At 41.8% G+C, this 16,470-nt stretch overlaps 2 protein-coding genes across 2 annotated transcripts in view; both read left to right on the forward strand.

The window, feature by feature from the left end:
- Positions 1 to 16,470, forward strand: part of LOC120725229 (kinesin-like protein KIF1B) — a 113,543-nt gene that overhangs the window by 52,905 nt on the left and 44,168 nt on the right. The window lies entirely within an intron of this gene.
- Positions 13,370 to 15,342, forward strand: LOC120725154 (trichohyalin-like). Its single transcript, XM_040017921.1, has one exon. It carries the CDS (start codon positions 13,717 to 13,719, stop codon positions 14,695 to 14,697), a length of 981 nt encoding a protein of 326 aa, XP_039873855.1. The 5' UTR covers positions 13,370 to 13,716; the 3' UTR covers positions 14,698 to 15,342.

Genomic DNA, 16,470 nt, shown 5'->3' on the forward strand with positions numbered 1-16,470 from the left:
CTAAAGAGAGAACTTGATTTGTACATGCGGTCTGTTCTGGGATCAGTGTGTTAGTTAACCCTCATTTAACACATCCCTCTCTGCTCCTCTAGCTCGCTCTATCTCACTGAGAATCAGAAAGCCTTGACATTTACTGCTATTAACTTTACACTGTTGTTGTAAAGATGCAAAGAAAACACGGTGAAAAGGTCAGAAGGACGTCAGGAAAAAGGAATGAAGGTGCAATGTTTCTTTAGTTTTGCTTTGACAGCAGTGGTTAGCCAGCAAATCTGCTTTTAAATGGCCCACAGGACAGATTACGATGTAGTCCCATGACTCCCTTCGCTGTCACACCAGTGTCGACTGAAATCTCTGAAGTGAAGTACTCGTGTTTAGCAGCATCACAGGGAACCATGTGTTCATTTTTTTTATTCCTATTCTTGAATCAAAACCTCATCTAACTCTCATTGTGTTCATATTTTGTATTTTAACATTGTTATTTTTTTTCTTATGCTTTTAATCATTCCACCATGAAGGTTTCTATGAAATGTAACAGAGGGCATTTATTTCTTAATTTATTTAACCTTATTTTGCACATTAACACATATCTACAGCAAGGACAGAGACACGGCCACATATGTTGAGTCCAGGATTGTATCTGAGCATCAGGAACAAATGATAAGAGCACAGGCATGTCTTTATCCTGTCTTCCTTCTCTCACCCCAACTGGTCGCAGCAGATGGCCGCCCCTCCCTGAGCCTGGTTCTGCCGGAGGTTTCTTCCTGTTAAAAGGGAGTTTTTCCTCCCCACTGTCGCCAAAGTGCTTGCTCATAGGGGGTCATATGATTGTTGGGTTTTTCTCTGTATCTATGAAGCGCCTTGAGGCGACTTTTGTTGTGATTTGGTGCTATATAAATAAAATTGAATTGAATTGAACATGTCAGAGGACACTGTTTGTCAAAGGGTTTAATAGAAGGAAAGAAGTTAAAGGGACGACATATTCAAAGGTCTTATTTCTGATACTACCCCATGAAAATATTTGCTCTGTGTGCCGTGCTGCAGCTGCTACATTCGGCTCCGGATTCACTTTTTGGCACCTACGCCTCTCGAGATGTGTTAATGCAGACAGGCATTGAAAAACTCTGGTCAACCAACCAGCAGTCTGCCTGCTGTGTGGTATGAAATGCGTGGAAGGAGAGCTACCAACTGTCTGTTACATATAGATGAAAAATAAAGCTCTGACGTGACCTCGGGTCAGCAGCCTGACAGTCAGAGAAACGGAAACATGCTGAATTGTGGATCTCTGAGCTGCACATCAAAGATGCACCTATGCACAGATCAAGTCTCAAAAGTGCCTCATATACATGTTGATGCAAAGCGCTCCCAGAGCAAACATTTCCACTTCATGTGCAGAGGTGTTTTTATTTTGGAGTAAGCGTTTATTGTTTGCAATGTATATATATTAGGTTGCAGCTCTTTGCACATATTAATAAAAGGTTGAACTAACTGATCATCAACTGACTATCTTGGCCAGGTCTCCCTTGAAAAAGAGGTTTTTAATCTCAATGGGATCTTCCTGGTAAAATAAAGGTTAATAAATAAATAACAATAAAAGTGTGAAGCGTGCATTAGCAGATCAAGTGGTGCCTGCTTATTTCCTGCTTTATGTGAGCTTCTGCTGTAGTTTATTATGTGCTTTTAGTCCCAAGAAACCACCCTTTTACTGTGGCGCACAATAAGATCTTCTGATGTTTGGTGTCATCTTCCTGTGATCTCCTGTGAACGGGTGGATTAATTCACTTCAAGTTTATGTATGTAGCACCAAATCACCTGTCCAAAGACGTGGAGACTCTGAGGAAGGAAATGCAGGAGTCACGTGTCCAGCGAGAATTTGGGTTACAGCGCTTTGCTGGCTCCGACACTGACATCCGATTCTATACCAGGTAAGCTCTATTCAAGCTAACTGTTTAAAATATACCAAGGTTAAATTTCAAGTGTTTCCAGTCTTAATGAAAACAAAATAGATATTTACTTTTTCTCTGCTGATTGTATGTTTCATGTAGATGCTTTAGTATTTAAACGATATCCTAATGCTACAGGTAAAATACGACACCAAATAGACTCTTAATCAGACTGTGTTATGTAGCATACCATTAGCATATTTGTCACAGTTTACATTATTTTTACGTCAGTGTGTAATGTTAATTAATGATTGACACGATGTATGTCTCTCTCATGAATAGATTTCCAAGCTATGATCATTTGATGGCATTTTGGTTTTTGATTGAGCCTTGCATCTATAAAATGATCCGGGTTTCTTTTTTTTTTCTTTTCTTTTTTTAAATTATTATTATTTAATAAAGAACATAAGATAAAACAACCTATGAGAACACAAATAAACCGAAATAAACAAGTAATCGAAAATAAACAAACGGGTGTACCATCTAGTCATATATACATATATACACACACACACACACACATATATATATACACATGCATATATACATATACATACACATATATACACATAGCAGTTCAAAAATATAGCATACAGAATTACAGAGATTCAAACAAAATCGGGTCTCCTTGACGAAATATAATGTTTCCATTTATCCCAAATCTCAATGAATATGTCATATTGAAATCTGTTAAAGAAGGTAATTCTTTCCATTTTAAACAACCCATAAACAGTCTCATGCCAGTCATTTAGTGATGGAATTTTCACACTTAGCCATTTCTTAGTAATAGTCTTTCGGGCAGCCAGACTCAGAATACCATATAACAGCTTGGACATTTTATCTACATTCACTGAATATAAATGTCCAGACAAAAGTTCATCCCAATTAAAAGGGAGTTGCATACTAAAAATGGTCTGTAACTCAGAGTGAATCGATACCCAAAAAGTAATGATCGGGGTTTCAAGAGCCAAGTCAGCTGCCAATAGGAACGAAGAAATGTTGACACCTGCACGCACATCAACGGTAGGTTATGGGTTTGTTGGTATTTAGAACTAGAGGTGTAATGTTATTGTATTTATGTACAATAACATTACATAATGTACAATAGCATACATAAAGGACTCAGCATCCTTTACATACATACACCTGTGTACTACAGCACCTCATTGTTTACCCCATGGTACAGTATGGTATGCATAACCATTACAAAACATTTAGCCAAGAAAAGCATCATTTTACTAGTTCATGGCTTAAGGAGGAACATTTTCCCTTTTGTTTTCACCTTCCAGAGGCAGCTGCTACAGCCAATTGACGAGTTCTTTCTTTTCCTGGTTTTCCTGTCAGTTGGTTGGAAGGAGAGGGACCTGGCACACCGATTTAACATACACCAGTCCACAGTGAGCCGCATTATTGCAACATGGACAAATTTTCTTGCCACTGCACTGGGGTCTCAATGCATCTGGCTTACACGTGCAGAAGTGCAAGCTTACCTCCCTGAGGAATTCAAAGATTTCTCAGACATCCTTGATTGTACAGAGCTGAGGTGTCAGACACCATCCTCACCACTTCTCCAAAGTGAAATGTACTCTTCGTACAAATCCCACTGTACGATTGTTACACCCCGGCCTAGGCAACCGGCGTGCAACTTCCACAAAAATAATCCCAAGACGAGATTTAAAGCAAGATACGACATTTATTTACATCACCAAACACAAGGCGCCAAACTATTTACAACGGGGGGGAAGATCGCGACCATGACATACAGAAACACAGGGCTTAAATACATAGAAGGAGCAATTAGGGAATGGACCACAGGAGGGATACACAGCTGGGGCAAATAAAACCTGACGAGACAAGGAAACGTAATCTGAACACTAAGATAACAGACTTTCAAAGTAAAACAGGAAACACATAACAGTCACGCCAAAACAAAACGCCTAAAACAATACACTGCCAACGCCGAACCGTAACATACCCCCCCACCCAAAAAAACAAACATTTAAAACATACAACCCCAACGAAAAATGTTTGTTCCATGTCCAGCCCATATGGCACCGGCCGCCGTCCCGCAGGCGACGCTGATGGCTGGACGGGTCCTCCAGTGGAAACGGAAAACTGGAGCGGGCCCTCGGATCCTCCAGCGAAGACAGACGAAAGGCTGGAGCGGTCCCACGGGTCCTCCAGCGAAGACAGACACGCAGCCCACCAGCTGCAAACACGGACACGCAGCCCACCAGCTGCAAACACGGACATGCAGCCCACCAGCTGCAGAAGGCTGGAGCGGTCCCACGGATCCTCCAGCGAAGACAAACGAAGGCTGGAGCAGTTCCCCGGACCCTCCAGCGACGGCGGATGAAGGCTGGAGCGGCCCCTCGGACCCACCAGCGAAGACAAACGAAGGCTGGAGCGGTACCCCGGACCCTCCAGCGACGGCGGATGAAGGCTGGAGCGGTCCCTCGGACCCTCCAGCAAAGACAGACGGCTGGAGCGGTCCCCCCCTCGGACCCACCAGCGACGGCGGACGGCTCAAGCGGTCCCCGGACCCCCCAGCGACTGGACGAGCCCCCATATGTTACACCCCGGCCTAGGCAACCGGCGTGCAACTTCCACAAAAATAATCCCAAGACGAGATTTAAAGCAAGATACGACATTTATTTACATCACCAAACACAAGGCGCCAAACTATTTACAACGGGGGGGAAGATCGCGACCATGACATACAGAAACACAGGGCTTAAATACATAGAAGGAGCAATTAGGGAATGGACCACAGGAGGGATACACAGCTGGGGCAAATAAAACCTGACGAGACAAGGAAACGTAATCTGAACACTAAGATAACAGACTTTCAAAGTAAAACAGGAAACACATAACAGACACGCCAAAACAAAACGCCTAAAACAATACACTGCCAACGCCGAACCGTAACAACGATGAAAGCCCTGGTTGGCATAGCTCCACATGGTCCAGTGACATTCATCTCTAATCTGTATGCTGGTTCGGTTAGTGACAAGGAACTATTCAAACAATCGGGCATTGCTGAGAAGTTGACTGAAGACATGGCAGTGATGGTAGATAAGGGCTTCCTAATCACCGATTGTTGTAAATGCAAAGTGTACTGCCCACCTTTTCTATCTAAGCAGAAGCAGATGCCAGCATACCAGGTTAAGGAGACGCAGGCCCAGGGCCGTTGCTAGCCATTTGGGTGCCCTAAGCACAAATGCTTTATGGTGCCCCCCCCGCCACTGAAAAAAACAAAACAAAACATTAATACTTTTGAATTTCTCAGTGGAATTTGTTTAATTAAATAACAACAAACATTACAGTTAAACAAATAAATAAGGTTAAAGGAGGTAGGAACTCGAACTCTCCTTTATTTGTAACAGTAAAAATACTGTTACAAATAAATACTGAAACAAAAATTGAACATTGGAACAAGAACAAAGAGCCTGGCAATAATGTGTAAATTTTTTTATAAAAAAATAATATATATAATATAATAGTATTATTATTAATATATTTACAAATAGTTTCACAATAGAATTTAAATAAGAAACTTAAATAAGAAAAATAAGAATTTGAACACAAAAGCCACATTCCTTAAGTAACTATGTTAAACATTTTTACAATTCGTTGTCAGAGTATGCCCTAGACTCTAGGGCATACTCTGACAACCAGAAAATGCAGGCGTGTGCCTCTGCCTGCATTTTCTGGTTGCAAAATCAGCTATAAGGTCATCATATGATAGCTTCTGAGCCACGTCACCATTGATGCTGATAACAGCCAGACCACTTAAACGTTCCTGCCCCATTGATGAACGCAGGTACGTTTTAATGAGTTTGACCTTTGAAAAGCTTCGCTCAGCAGAGGCAACTGTGACAGGCAGGGTCAGTGCAATACGCAGAGCAATCCACAGATTGGGATATACCTCTTGAAGCTGATTGTCATGTAAAAATGACAGCATTTCCAAAGCAGACGTCTGTGGTGGCAGCTGAGGAAGGTTGATGATTTCCTGCATCATCTCAGGTCCATCAATGTCAGCTACTCCCTTATCTGTCAGTGTCTTCTGTACTTCAGTGCAGTGTTTTTTTAAATCCTCCTTGGACATCCCATTCACTTTGCTGAAATCAAGCAGCACTCCATATTTCTCCTTCACTTGATTCATGGTCTCAAACCTCTCCTGTAGGGAGATTAAAGCAGAGTCCACAACACAATTGAAAAATGTGACCTCAAGCTTTTTAAGGGCATCATGGAGGGGCTCATCAACAGCTTCATATGCAAACTGCCTTTTTGTGCTCCTGAGCCTTTTCTCCTTCAACTGTGGTTCTATGTTCAGGGCCTCACAGAGTTCTTTGGCAGCTGACACAGCCTCATCAAACCCAGACTGTCTGTATTTAGAGAGGTTACTTTTGGCAGTGTCAATGAGCCTGACAGCAACATCGAGCTGCATGGAGCTGGACTGTAGTAACTTGTTCACCTGGTTTGTGATTGTAAGAAGTTCACACCACACGATGGAGCAAATCAAAAATCGAAATGAGGCTACTTCCTCAGCAAGCACTTGAGCCTCCACCTTTGCGACTGCATCACTTACAGCTTCTCTGGCCTCCAGGAGAGCATCCCTCACTTCTTTTGTCTGACTCCGGACAGCAGTTACACTTTGAAGCCTGCTTTCCCATCTAACGTCACTCCAAGATTTAAGTGTCAATTTCACATGTTTTGTTAAAATGGCCCATCGCTGGGTGGCACTGGAAAAGAAATTGAACAACTTCTGCAAATACCCAAAGTAGCCAGTTGCATCTGGAGAGGACTTGGCAGCATCAGCTATGACCAGATTCATCGTGTGAGCTCCACAAGGCACAAACAATGCTCTCGGGTTTAATTGTAGCAGTCTGGCCTGAACACCTTGCTTCTTCCCCTTCATGTTGGCCCCATTGTCATAGGCCTGTCCTCGACAGTTTTCAAATGGAATGCCAAGCTCCTTCAACTTGTCAAGGACAACATTGGACAGGTTAAGGCCAGTTGTTTGCTCCACATTTATATAGCCAAGAAAGTATTCTTTAATATCTGGTTGTGCTTGGAAACAAACAATGCGTACTATGACTGACATTTGTTCAGTGTGACTCACATCTGGAGTACAGTCAAGAATGATGGAGAAGTATTTTGCCAACTGGATTTGCTTCACAATGGCGCGGAATGTTTCTGAAGAGATAATCTGAATTAGTTCGTTCTGTGTCTCAGGGCTGAGGTAATGTGTGTGGGAACCTTCATCTTTTATGTTGGCCAAGTGATTTGCCATTACAAGGTCATATGTTGCCATAAGCTCTACTTCCTTCAAGAAGTTGCCATTGTCCGGCTCATAAAGACAGTCAGAAGAGCCCCTAAAAGACAAATTTCTGGAAGCCAGTGAGAGAGTTATTGAGAGTAATCGTTTGAGAATCTCTCGCCACTTTTTCCTTTCTGCCTCTAGTAAGGTCAACTCCTGTTGATCTATTGCCATGCTTTTCTTTAGCCGTGTGTCCAGTTCTCTCCACTTAAGCATGCACTGTATGTGGTCTTGGCTACACTCATGACCCCTCAAACGGATGTTGATGTTCGACCAGTCACTGAAGCCCTCTGTACTCAGCTTTATATCCTTCACACTGAAAAGCTTACATGCAAAGCAGAACACAGCATTGTTCTGCGGTGAGTACACTAACCAGCTCCGGTGAACCTTTTCTCCATTGGGAAGAATTTTGAACTTAAGGCTAGTGTGAAATGCTCTTCCATCAGGCCCCTTTGGAAAATTAAAATCAGAGCTGACATTAAAAGGACCTCTCCGCACAATTTCAACACGATCAGCATCTACAATGTGAGCTGGCCAAAGAGCAGGATCGCTTGAAGGGGGCACACATGTCTCCACAGTGTCACTTTCTGATAGTCTCTCAGTGACAGGACTCTCAGTGGTACTTGTGTATGGAACTGTACCTGAACTGGTGGTTGATGGTTCTTGTTCTTCTTGGCTAGGGATTGTTGCAGGGTCTACAATGGCTGGTGGTTGATGTCCAGGGATGGCACTACTACTGGATGGTTCATCCTGTCCTTGAGATCCTCCTTGAACATATTTAAGCATTGACCCTGCATACAAGAGAAAATATTCAGGGATTTTACAGAAATACAATTTTGAATCTACAGTAGGCCTACGAAAGATTGCATTATAAGACTAATAAATTAAGTAAGTCACTGGTACATTTAAAAATTACTAACTATATTTTACATGTATAGATTTTCATAATGGCAAATGGCAATATAAACATGCTGTACATAATTTGATATAAATGCGCAAGTAGGAAATCTATATTACTGGAAGATATAGGTTTCATATTACAGTTTCACCAACAGATGTCGCCCTTGATCTATGAACCTAAAGAAAGACGAGAACTATTTATGTGTTCAGACGTCAATGGCATAAATAAGATATGCGTCTTTATAGATATCCTGAAATGCAGCAACATACAAAGTAATCTTGTCTAATCTGATAATAATACTTGACTGCATCACTGACCTATCCCAAAGTTAAGGTTAATCAGTAGCATGCATGACGTTAGCCAGCTAGCAACCTGAGGAGGGAAATGCTAGTCTCACGAATCACGATAACGTTAGCAATCGTGAGTCACGATTGCTAACGTTATCTGAAAACCGTCAATTGAGTGACCATGATGAGTTGCTTTTAGTAGTCCATTCTATATTCATATCCACAACGTAAACAAACTACCCAACATCAATCATTTGCAACATTTGTTAACACAGTATGAACACTGCTAACAGGAGCTATCACAGAGTTGACGGACATGAGCGTGCAAGCAAGGGCTACAATAATGAACTTTTTAAATTATTATTATTTAAACATTGCCTTACCGGCAAGCGACGCCTGAGTTTCATCACGCTTCCTCTTCTTCTTTCTTTTCTCCGCTCCCGACTCCTGTTGCCGTTTCGAGGCCATGTTCAAACAGGTGTTTACCAATTATAGAACAGACCACTGGGAGGGGGGGGGGGGCACCAGGAGGAGACTGGAGACAGGGCACAAAGCAGATTCACCCCTTTTCTCGGGAAAATTGTTTTATGTTGCTTTTGTATTGTTTAACCATATTAATGCATATGATATTTATAGTATTAATATGGTTTACTTTTTTTTTTTACGACCCTGATTTTTTTGGTGCCCTACCGGCCATTTGGTGCCCTACGCAGTGTGCGTTATGTGCGTTTGCGGAGCTACGGCACTGCGCAGGCCATAGCCAGACTCAGGGTGCATGTGGAGCGAGTCATTAGGAGGATTAAACAGAACAAAGTTTTCCCCATACACCAGTGGCAGTACAAGTAACTTATGGAAAATGACCTGCAGCTGAGGCCACTACAGTTGCATTTCTTCCTTCTCAGCTGACAATACTTGATTACAGAAATGGTACTTGAGTGCTGATAGTTGAGTTCCAGTTATTGATCATTCTAATTCATTGCAAATGTTGAATGTTAATAATACTGTTTAATTATAATACTATATTACTATTCAGATTCAACAAAATTGTTTAGCAAAATTATAAAGTAAATCACTAAATGGTTTTAAAATCATAAGTGACATTGTGCTTTTGTAACATCAAAAATACCATTTGTCATTTTCTTCATTCAGTTGTGTTATTGTCTAAATGTATATCAGTATGCTAGGCATGGAGTTTTAAATACTTACCATGTAAATAGGTTCTACACAAATTCAATGTTTTGTGTTTTTAAAAAATGAAATTGATGCCATTGCTTAAATAACAGTTTACTGATTTCACATAAAAGTAACATGTAACAACAAAAGAATTCATGAAATACATTGCAAATAAAACATCAGTTATTTTGTTCCAACAAGCCTGAAGGATCTGTTTTTCTTTTTGCTGTTTTCACCGTTCATTTTTCCAAACACAGGTATCTTGGCATATATATGTAAAAAAAAAAGAAATAGTCTGCCTTTCCTCTGATTGCATTGTGCACATCTGTATCCATGTATATTCTTTGCACTAGGTAGTCCTCTTGTGCCCACACAACAAAGTACACCACTACATCCCACTGATGAGCAGTTGAACAACAACTAAACTAAAAACTAAAAGGTGTAAAACAGTGGTGCATAAGTTAGAGACTGGGATGTATATATACATGACTGAGTTAGCCGTCTTCAGAAAGTGTAATGTTGTATGTAAATTAATACCTATTCTGACACATGTATGTATGAACAAATAGCAACATGAAACCAAATTTTACAAATCTAATTACCGTACTCCAGTCTGGGCCATCCTATTTGGTACCGGCTTAGTGAAGATCATGGAGTTGATGGTTCCTGGCTTCACACTGTTACGAGTTCAAAATTGGGGATGGAGACAAGAGGAAAAACCACAATAACAACACTGGTCCGGCCGGGTTAAGTCAAACGATGATTTTAATAGTCACACGCGTGGGAGATGGACACTGTATGCAGACAGCCTCAGATCTCAAAATGGTGGAGCATTAATCAAACTTTTATAGCCTCTGGTGCCCCCACCTTATCACAAAAGCCTAAACATTCACATGCTTTTCTCTCACACGGCGCCTAAGCTACGACCTTGGCTCCCTGTTTATCTGCTCCTGCTGAGATGGGGCAGAAAACTCCAGCATATTCTGTTCTCTTCTAATCAGACAAATAAGGCGATGACTTTCTGCGAACAGTATTTCTTATAACTCAGCAGTATAATGCATCATAAAACAATATCATTCATTCACAATAAATCAGCAGTTTAATGTAATGCAAATCAGTTTAACTAATGCAATAGTTATCAGCTTCTTCTAATTCAGGAAAATAATGCAAACTAGAACTACATAATAATTCACAATCTTTAATTAGGGACATAAGATGACGTAAAATAATATTATATTCTCACAACACCCTAACAGAAGACACATTTACTATGGATGGAGTTGCTGTTCATATGTAAACATGGACTAATTCAAAAACTTTAACCTCATTTAAATTACCACTGTCCGTGGCTTGTGCCATTGCTGTTCAGATTCCGTGCAGCTATGCACAGGGGGGACAACCGGCACTCTGAGTTGTGAGTAGTGTGCTGTTTGGAAGAGCAGTGCCACTGTGTGATTGCACATAACAGCGCCTGCCACACAGGAGCACTGGCTATGTGTCAGTATCACCGGCGATGAATCCAGAAGCTTAATCTAAGAAGAAAGAACGAAAATTTAAAAATGTAACATCATCTTCATGGAAGAGCTGAACAGGAACATAGTTCAGTGTTATGGTTACTGACCCCTACAGGCTTACCCTCCTGAATGCTTAGTGTTTCCTTCTCTCCCTATTAAAACAACTTAACCATCCTTGATAACTGTAATAACTTTGTGTATATTTGCAGTATTAACTTGGTGTCAAATGTTTCTGATCACCCAAACACATGATTTAACTATCTGACTAGTCAAATTAGGAGTGATAAAGCAGGGAGACAAGGAAAACATTCAAGTTGATGGGCCTTTAGGAATGAACTTAATGCGGTGGCGGACTCCCTCAGGTGTCGGTGTGCTGGTGGTTCTTTGTGTCTGGGGGTGGGCGTCCGGGTACACACCGGCTCACTCCTTGGCGGCCGCTTGTCGGGGCCTGGGGCCTGGGGCTCGCTCGGGCCCCCTTTGGAGGTGGGGTGCCCCCGGCCTCTCGGCCTGGGGCTCGGTCACTCAGGCACAGCTGGGGGCCGGCGGAGCTCACGGACGCGTCACTGCAACTCCCCCTGGCTTCTGCTCCGCGGCTGCTGGGCGAGCCCTCATCTGGGACTCTCCTCAGCTCTTACTGGAACAGTGGCGCGGCTGCCCCTCTGTTGGTCTTCCATGGTCTCTTGTGTTCTGGGGGCCTCTGGATGTCTGGAGTTTTGATCTCCTCCATACCCGCTTCACACCCTGGAGGACGGGGCTGTGGCCCCCCCACACTCCCTAGCAGATCATTACATGGAGAAACCTTTGGAATGCAAGCATGCTGATCCACACAGGTATGCACACAGGTGTACACATGGGTATTCACAGACGCGGACTAAAGCTTTCTTGGCTGCTGCCTCAAAGCACACTGTGCGCTGTCTATCTTGCGTGCTGCACAATATCGTTTATTATTTAGTAACTATTGATATCTATGACTAGCTAGTTTATTGTGATGGTGCTTTGTTTTCTCTATTATTATGTTGCTCTTTGTTGTTTGCTGTCTCCTCTGTTTGTTTTTTTTGTTTGTTTTTTTTTTTCTCCATACAGGTGACCCAGGAGTTGTTTATTTTTCCCCCCCCCTTCTCACCGTCTCTTCCCCCCTTTGGTTTTCTTTCTCTCTCTCCCCCTCTTTCTCTCATTCATTCCCCCTGTCCTATTTATTAAAAAAAAAAAAAAAAAAAAAAAAAAAAAAAATGACAAAGGATGAACTGAAGCTCTGCCATCACGTAATGTCGCATACTGCTGTTTCTGATGTCATTTAAAAAAAAAAAAAAAAAAAAAAAAAAAAAGGAATGAACTTAATGCTTAAATGAACTGAACCCCACTGAACAGGGATTAACAACTTTACACAGCTTCCTGCCTACACTTAGTCTGTGTGGTGCCTCACTCTTCCTCATTGACCTGTAGCACAGGGCTCTCACACCGACCTCCCCTGACAACCTGTCTTTATTGGACACTGAACAAAATTACAAGTACAATTAGCATTATTTCTGTATTACTCATGTCAGCACGTCTTAAACATATATACTTTACACTTAGCAAGAGTAGCATTAGGTAGTTAACTACCTCCTTAGTTAGCCAACTACCTATCGCTATTATAACAGTGTCCAACAACAAAAGTGACATTAGTTAAGAAAACCTCAACTATACTTTCGGACGACATAAAACACCGTTTAAGAAAACATGTAATATAGAGAATTGACATCAAATGAAGGACATAGCGGAGTAACGTAGTGTTTGCATTTGACGTTAGCTACCGTTTCTTTGTCGGTCAATTTACGTTTTCTTACCTTCGTAGTTGTGTATATATGATGCAGCATATAACTTAAATCCTTTATCTAATTTGCTGGTGGGGGTAGTCGTCACTCTGCAAATCCGATGATCATCAGTGATGTTCAATTTTGGGAGCTCTTGTAGGCAGGAGTGTAGAACGTCGCCATGGTTTAACCACACCGGAAGCACTGGGGTAGGACTACATAGAACGCGGAAGTGATTGTGCAAGTAGTCCATTGAAAGCCTGCATGCGCTAGTACCTCTTGCCACAAGTTTCCAGAATCCTTTGCGGTTTTACCCCTGAATGACGTCACATTTTTCGTGGGCCGGTCTCTAGTCAAAATGCCCGAGCCGATTTTTTGTCCCAGTCCAGCCCTGGTCACGCTGTGACATTTTGTCGCTTTATTGATCAAAATCAGTCCTTTTCTGGCTTAAATACCGAAAAAGCTTCTGAGGTCTGAGTTGACACAGTGTCTCTACAGTATTATAGCGTTACATTTGCTAAGCTGGGGAGTAAGCGTGTACTTACTCGGCCATCTTGGAACGCCCCCTCGCTCTTTGATCCTTTGATCTTCACAAAGGACCATTCTGACGTCACGGTCGACGTCACGTTCTCGGTCGACTTCACGTTCTCTGCTAGTCCTTAAATAGGGAGCTCCTTTAACAGTTTACTCAGTTTACATTGGAGCATTTTCAGAAACAGCCAGTTGTTTTAGACAAAGCTAATACGTATTTAACCTGTGACACGGTGCTTTAAACCTTTAAAAAAATGCCACAGGAGTCATTAAATAACTTATCTTCTGGAAGCGATAGTGGAGATGAGTCACTAAGAGTGCAGCTTGAGGCTAGTGAGATGAGACTGTCTCAAATTCACAGAGACGTAGTGCTTCAATTTGAGCACAACCGTAGAAGAAATGCAAAACAAAGGGAAGAGCTCGAAAATATTAAGAAAGAAAACGCAGATCTCAGGGAAGAGCTCAAAAATAGTAAGAAAGAAAACGCAGATCTCAAGCAAGAGAAGGAAAACAGTAGCAAAGACAACTCAGAACTCAGGGAAGAGCTCGAATATTTTAAGAAAGAATACGCAGTTCTCTTGGAAGAGCTCAAAAATAGTAGGAAAGAAAACGCAGATCTCAAGCAAGAGAAGGAAAATAGTAGCAAAGACAACTCAGAACTCAGGGAAGAGCTCGAATATTTTAAGAAAGAATACGCAGTTCTCTTGGAAGAGCTCAAAAATAGTAGGAAAGAAAACGCAGATCTCAAGCAAGAGAAGGAAAATAGTAGCAAAGACAACTCAGAACTCAGGGAAGAGCTCGAATATTTTAAGAAAGAAAACGCAGTTCTCTTGGAAGAGCTCAAAAATAGTAGGAAAGAAAACGCAGATCTCAAGCAAGAGAAGGAAAATAGTAGCAAAGACAACTCAGAACTCAGGGAAGAGCTCGAATATTTTAAGAAAGAAAACGCAGTTCTCTTGGAAGAGCTCAAAAATATTAGGAAAGAAAACGCAGATCTCAAGCAAGAGAAGGATTATAGTAGCAAAGACAACACAAAGCTCAGGGAAGAGGTTGAAAATATTAAGAAAGAAAACGCAGATCTCAGGGAAGAGCTCAAAAATATTAGGAAAGCGAATGCAGAACTGATGAAAACCTTGGAAAATCATCAGCACCTATTTAAAGTAGGTTCAGGTCTTGCCGGAGTGGCCATTGTTGTTCCTGCAGCTTGCTGGGGCATCTCACAGCTTTTCGGCTGAAGTGAATGTCCCGTTCTGTGGGGGAAGAGCGGGGATCGCTATAATTGTGGATTCTGGTCCACATCCACAATTACAGCCCTACTGTAATTGTGGATGTGGACCAGTTACCCTTTAAAAACAGTAATGATGTTTTCCAGCCACAGTCCACCTTCATCCTGGCGCTGTTCCCGCTGGTGCAGGGTCCGTTCTTCGGCAAAGGTTTCTCCATCTTCCTTGATTTTGTCCATCCACCGTTTCTTCGGTCTGCCTCAAGGCCGGCGCCCTTCTAAAATATGCTGTGCTCTCCTTTATGTTTGATTTTATTTTGCCCCTCACACCCCCAACCAGTCATGGCAGAAGACTGCCCCTCCCTGAGCCTGGTTCTGCCAGAGGTTTCTTCCTGTTAAAAGGGAGTTTTTTCTCTCCACCGTTGCCAGAGTGCTTGCTCATAGGGGATCATTTGATTGTTGGGGTTGAATTTTTGGGTTTCATTTAATTGGCTTGAACTGAAAAACCTAAAAATTCAGGTGAGGGTTTTACATAGTGGAGAGCACTGCAGTTGTTAACTGCACTTTTTTATTTGTAGTTTTTGCAGTGCTTCCTACTACAAAAACTACAAATAAAATCCTTGCAGTTAGCAGCAAATCAAAATAAATAAACACATTTTTAAAGGATCCACTACTGCTCTGTGTGTTTACTTCAATGAACAATTGTACACCACCAAACAGCTAAAACAGTAAATGAGAGCAGGAACACGGATTCTGCACAAAGACGTAAACACAAAGACCTGCGGATCAGAATCAGTGAGACGTCGCCTTTCTCACCCGACGGCACGACACTCGGGGCTGAAAGCAGACAGCTCGCTGATTCTGATGTTTCGGCGGCTCCGCGCTTTGTGTTTACGCCCTTTTTGCGCTGATTCTAAAGCTGTTAGTTTGATGTCTCTCCAAAACAATATTGACTGAACCAGCAGCAAAAGAAGATCCAAACTACGCTTCACAAAAACATCATCATGAATTCACTCTGACTTTTGCTGTTTTGCTTCCACCACACTTCATGCACAGCTCTCTCTCTCTCTCTCTCTCTCTCACACACGCACGCTCAACGTTAATGTAGCCGAGTGGTAAATTAATAATAATATTTTCCATTTCAGGTAACCAAATATCCATTTAAGGTTCAAAAAGGGGTCTTAAAATGTTGTTTCTTTGTTTCCATGTATGGTAAGACAAGAATGTTATTGGGTAATTTAATGTTATTGCTTGTGCTATCTCTTTGGTTATCTGCATGTTGTGTGCACTTGAAGCTGTTAATTTTATAGGTTTGTGTGGTTGCATATTATGGCCACTGGGGGGGGGGGCAGTGCTTAAGGGTTAACTGCAGTTTTCCAAAAAAAACTTAACAAGAAATGCATCTTGGGACTTCCTGTTTACTTTTCTTTGTGTTGTGGATGTGGAACGGGAATGTTGTGAAGGAGTTAAATTGTTGGTAAGGAATTGTTAAATATGCACATAACTCATTGAAACATATTGTTATAATTGTAGTGCAGTGGCAAAACGTCAGTATTTTAACAAGATGATGTATTTCTTAAATGTATGATGCAAAGGACCTGTATGTGCAGCGTGGAGCAGCCATTTTCTCCATGCAAGGGATAAGCTGCGAGATCGTCTGTGTGCTCCAGTATTGCAAGTGAGCAGAGATTTCTGTGGAATGTAAGTGTTTATAAACATGTATGTAACCCTTCCACATTTTTTTAAAGGAGCCTTGTGTGATTTAGTTCTTTGTATTTTGTTCTGC

This window comes from Simochromis diagramma, unplaced genomic scaffold (genome assembly GCF_900408965.1).
Source record: "Simochromis diagramma unplaced genomic scaffold, fSimDia1.1 OVJJ01000359.1, whole genome shotgun sequence".
Classification (NCBI taxonomy): Eukaryota; Metazoa; Chordata; class Actinopteri; order Cichliformes; family Cichlidae; genus Simochromis; species Simochromis diagramma.

What these genes read in the sequence shown, in the direction of transcription:
- LOC120725154 (XM_040017921.1), top strand. Translation starts at nt 13,717, where the DNA reads ATGCCACAGGAGTCATTAAATAACTTATCTTCTGGAAGCGATAGTGGA.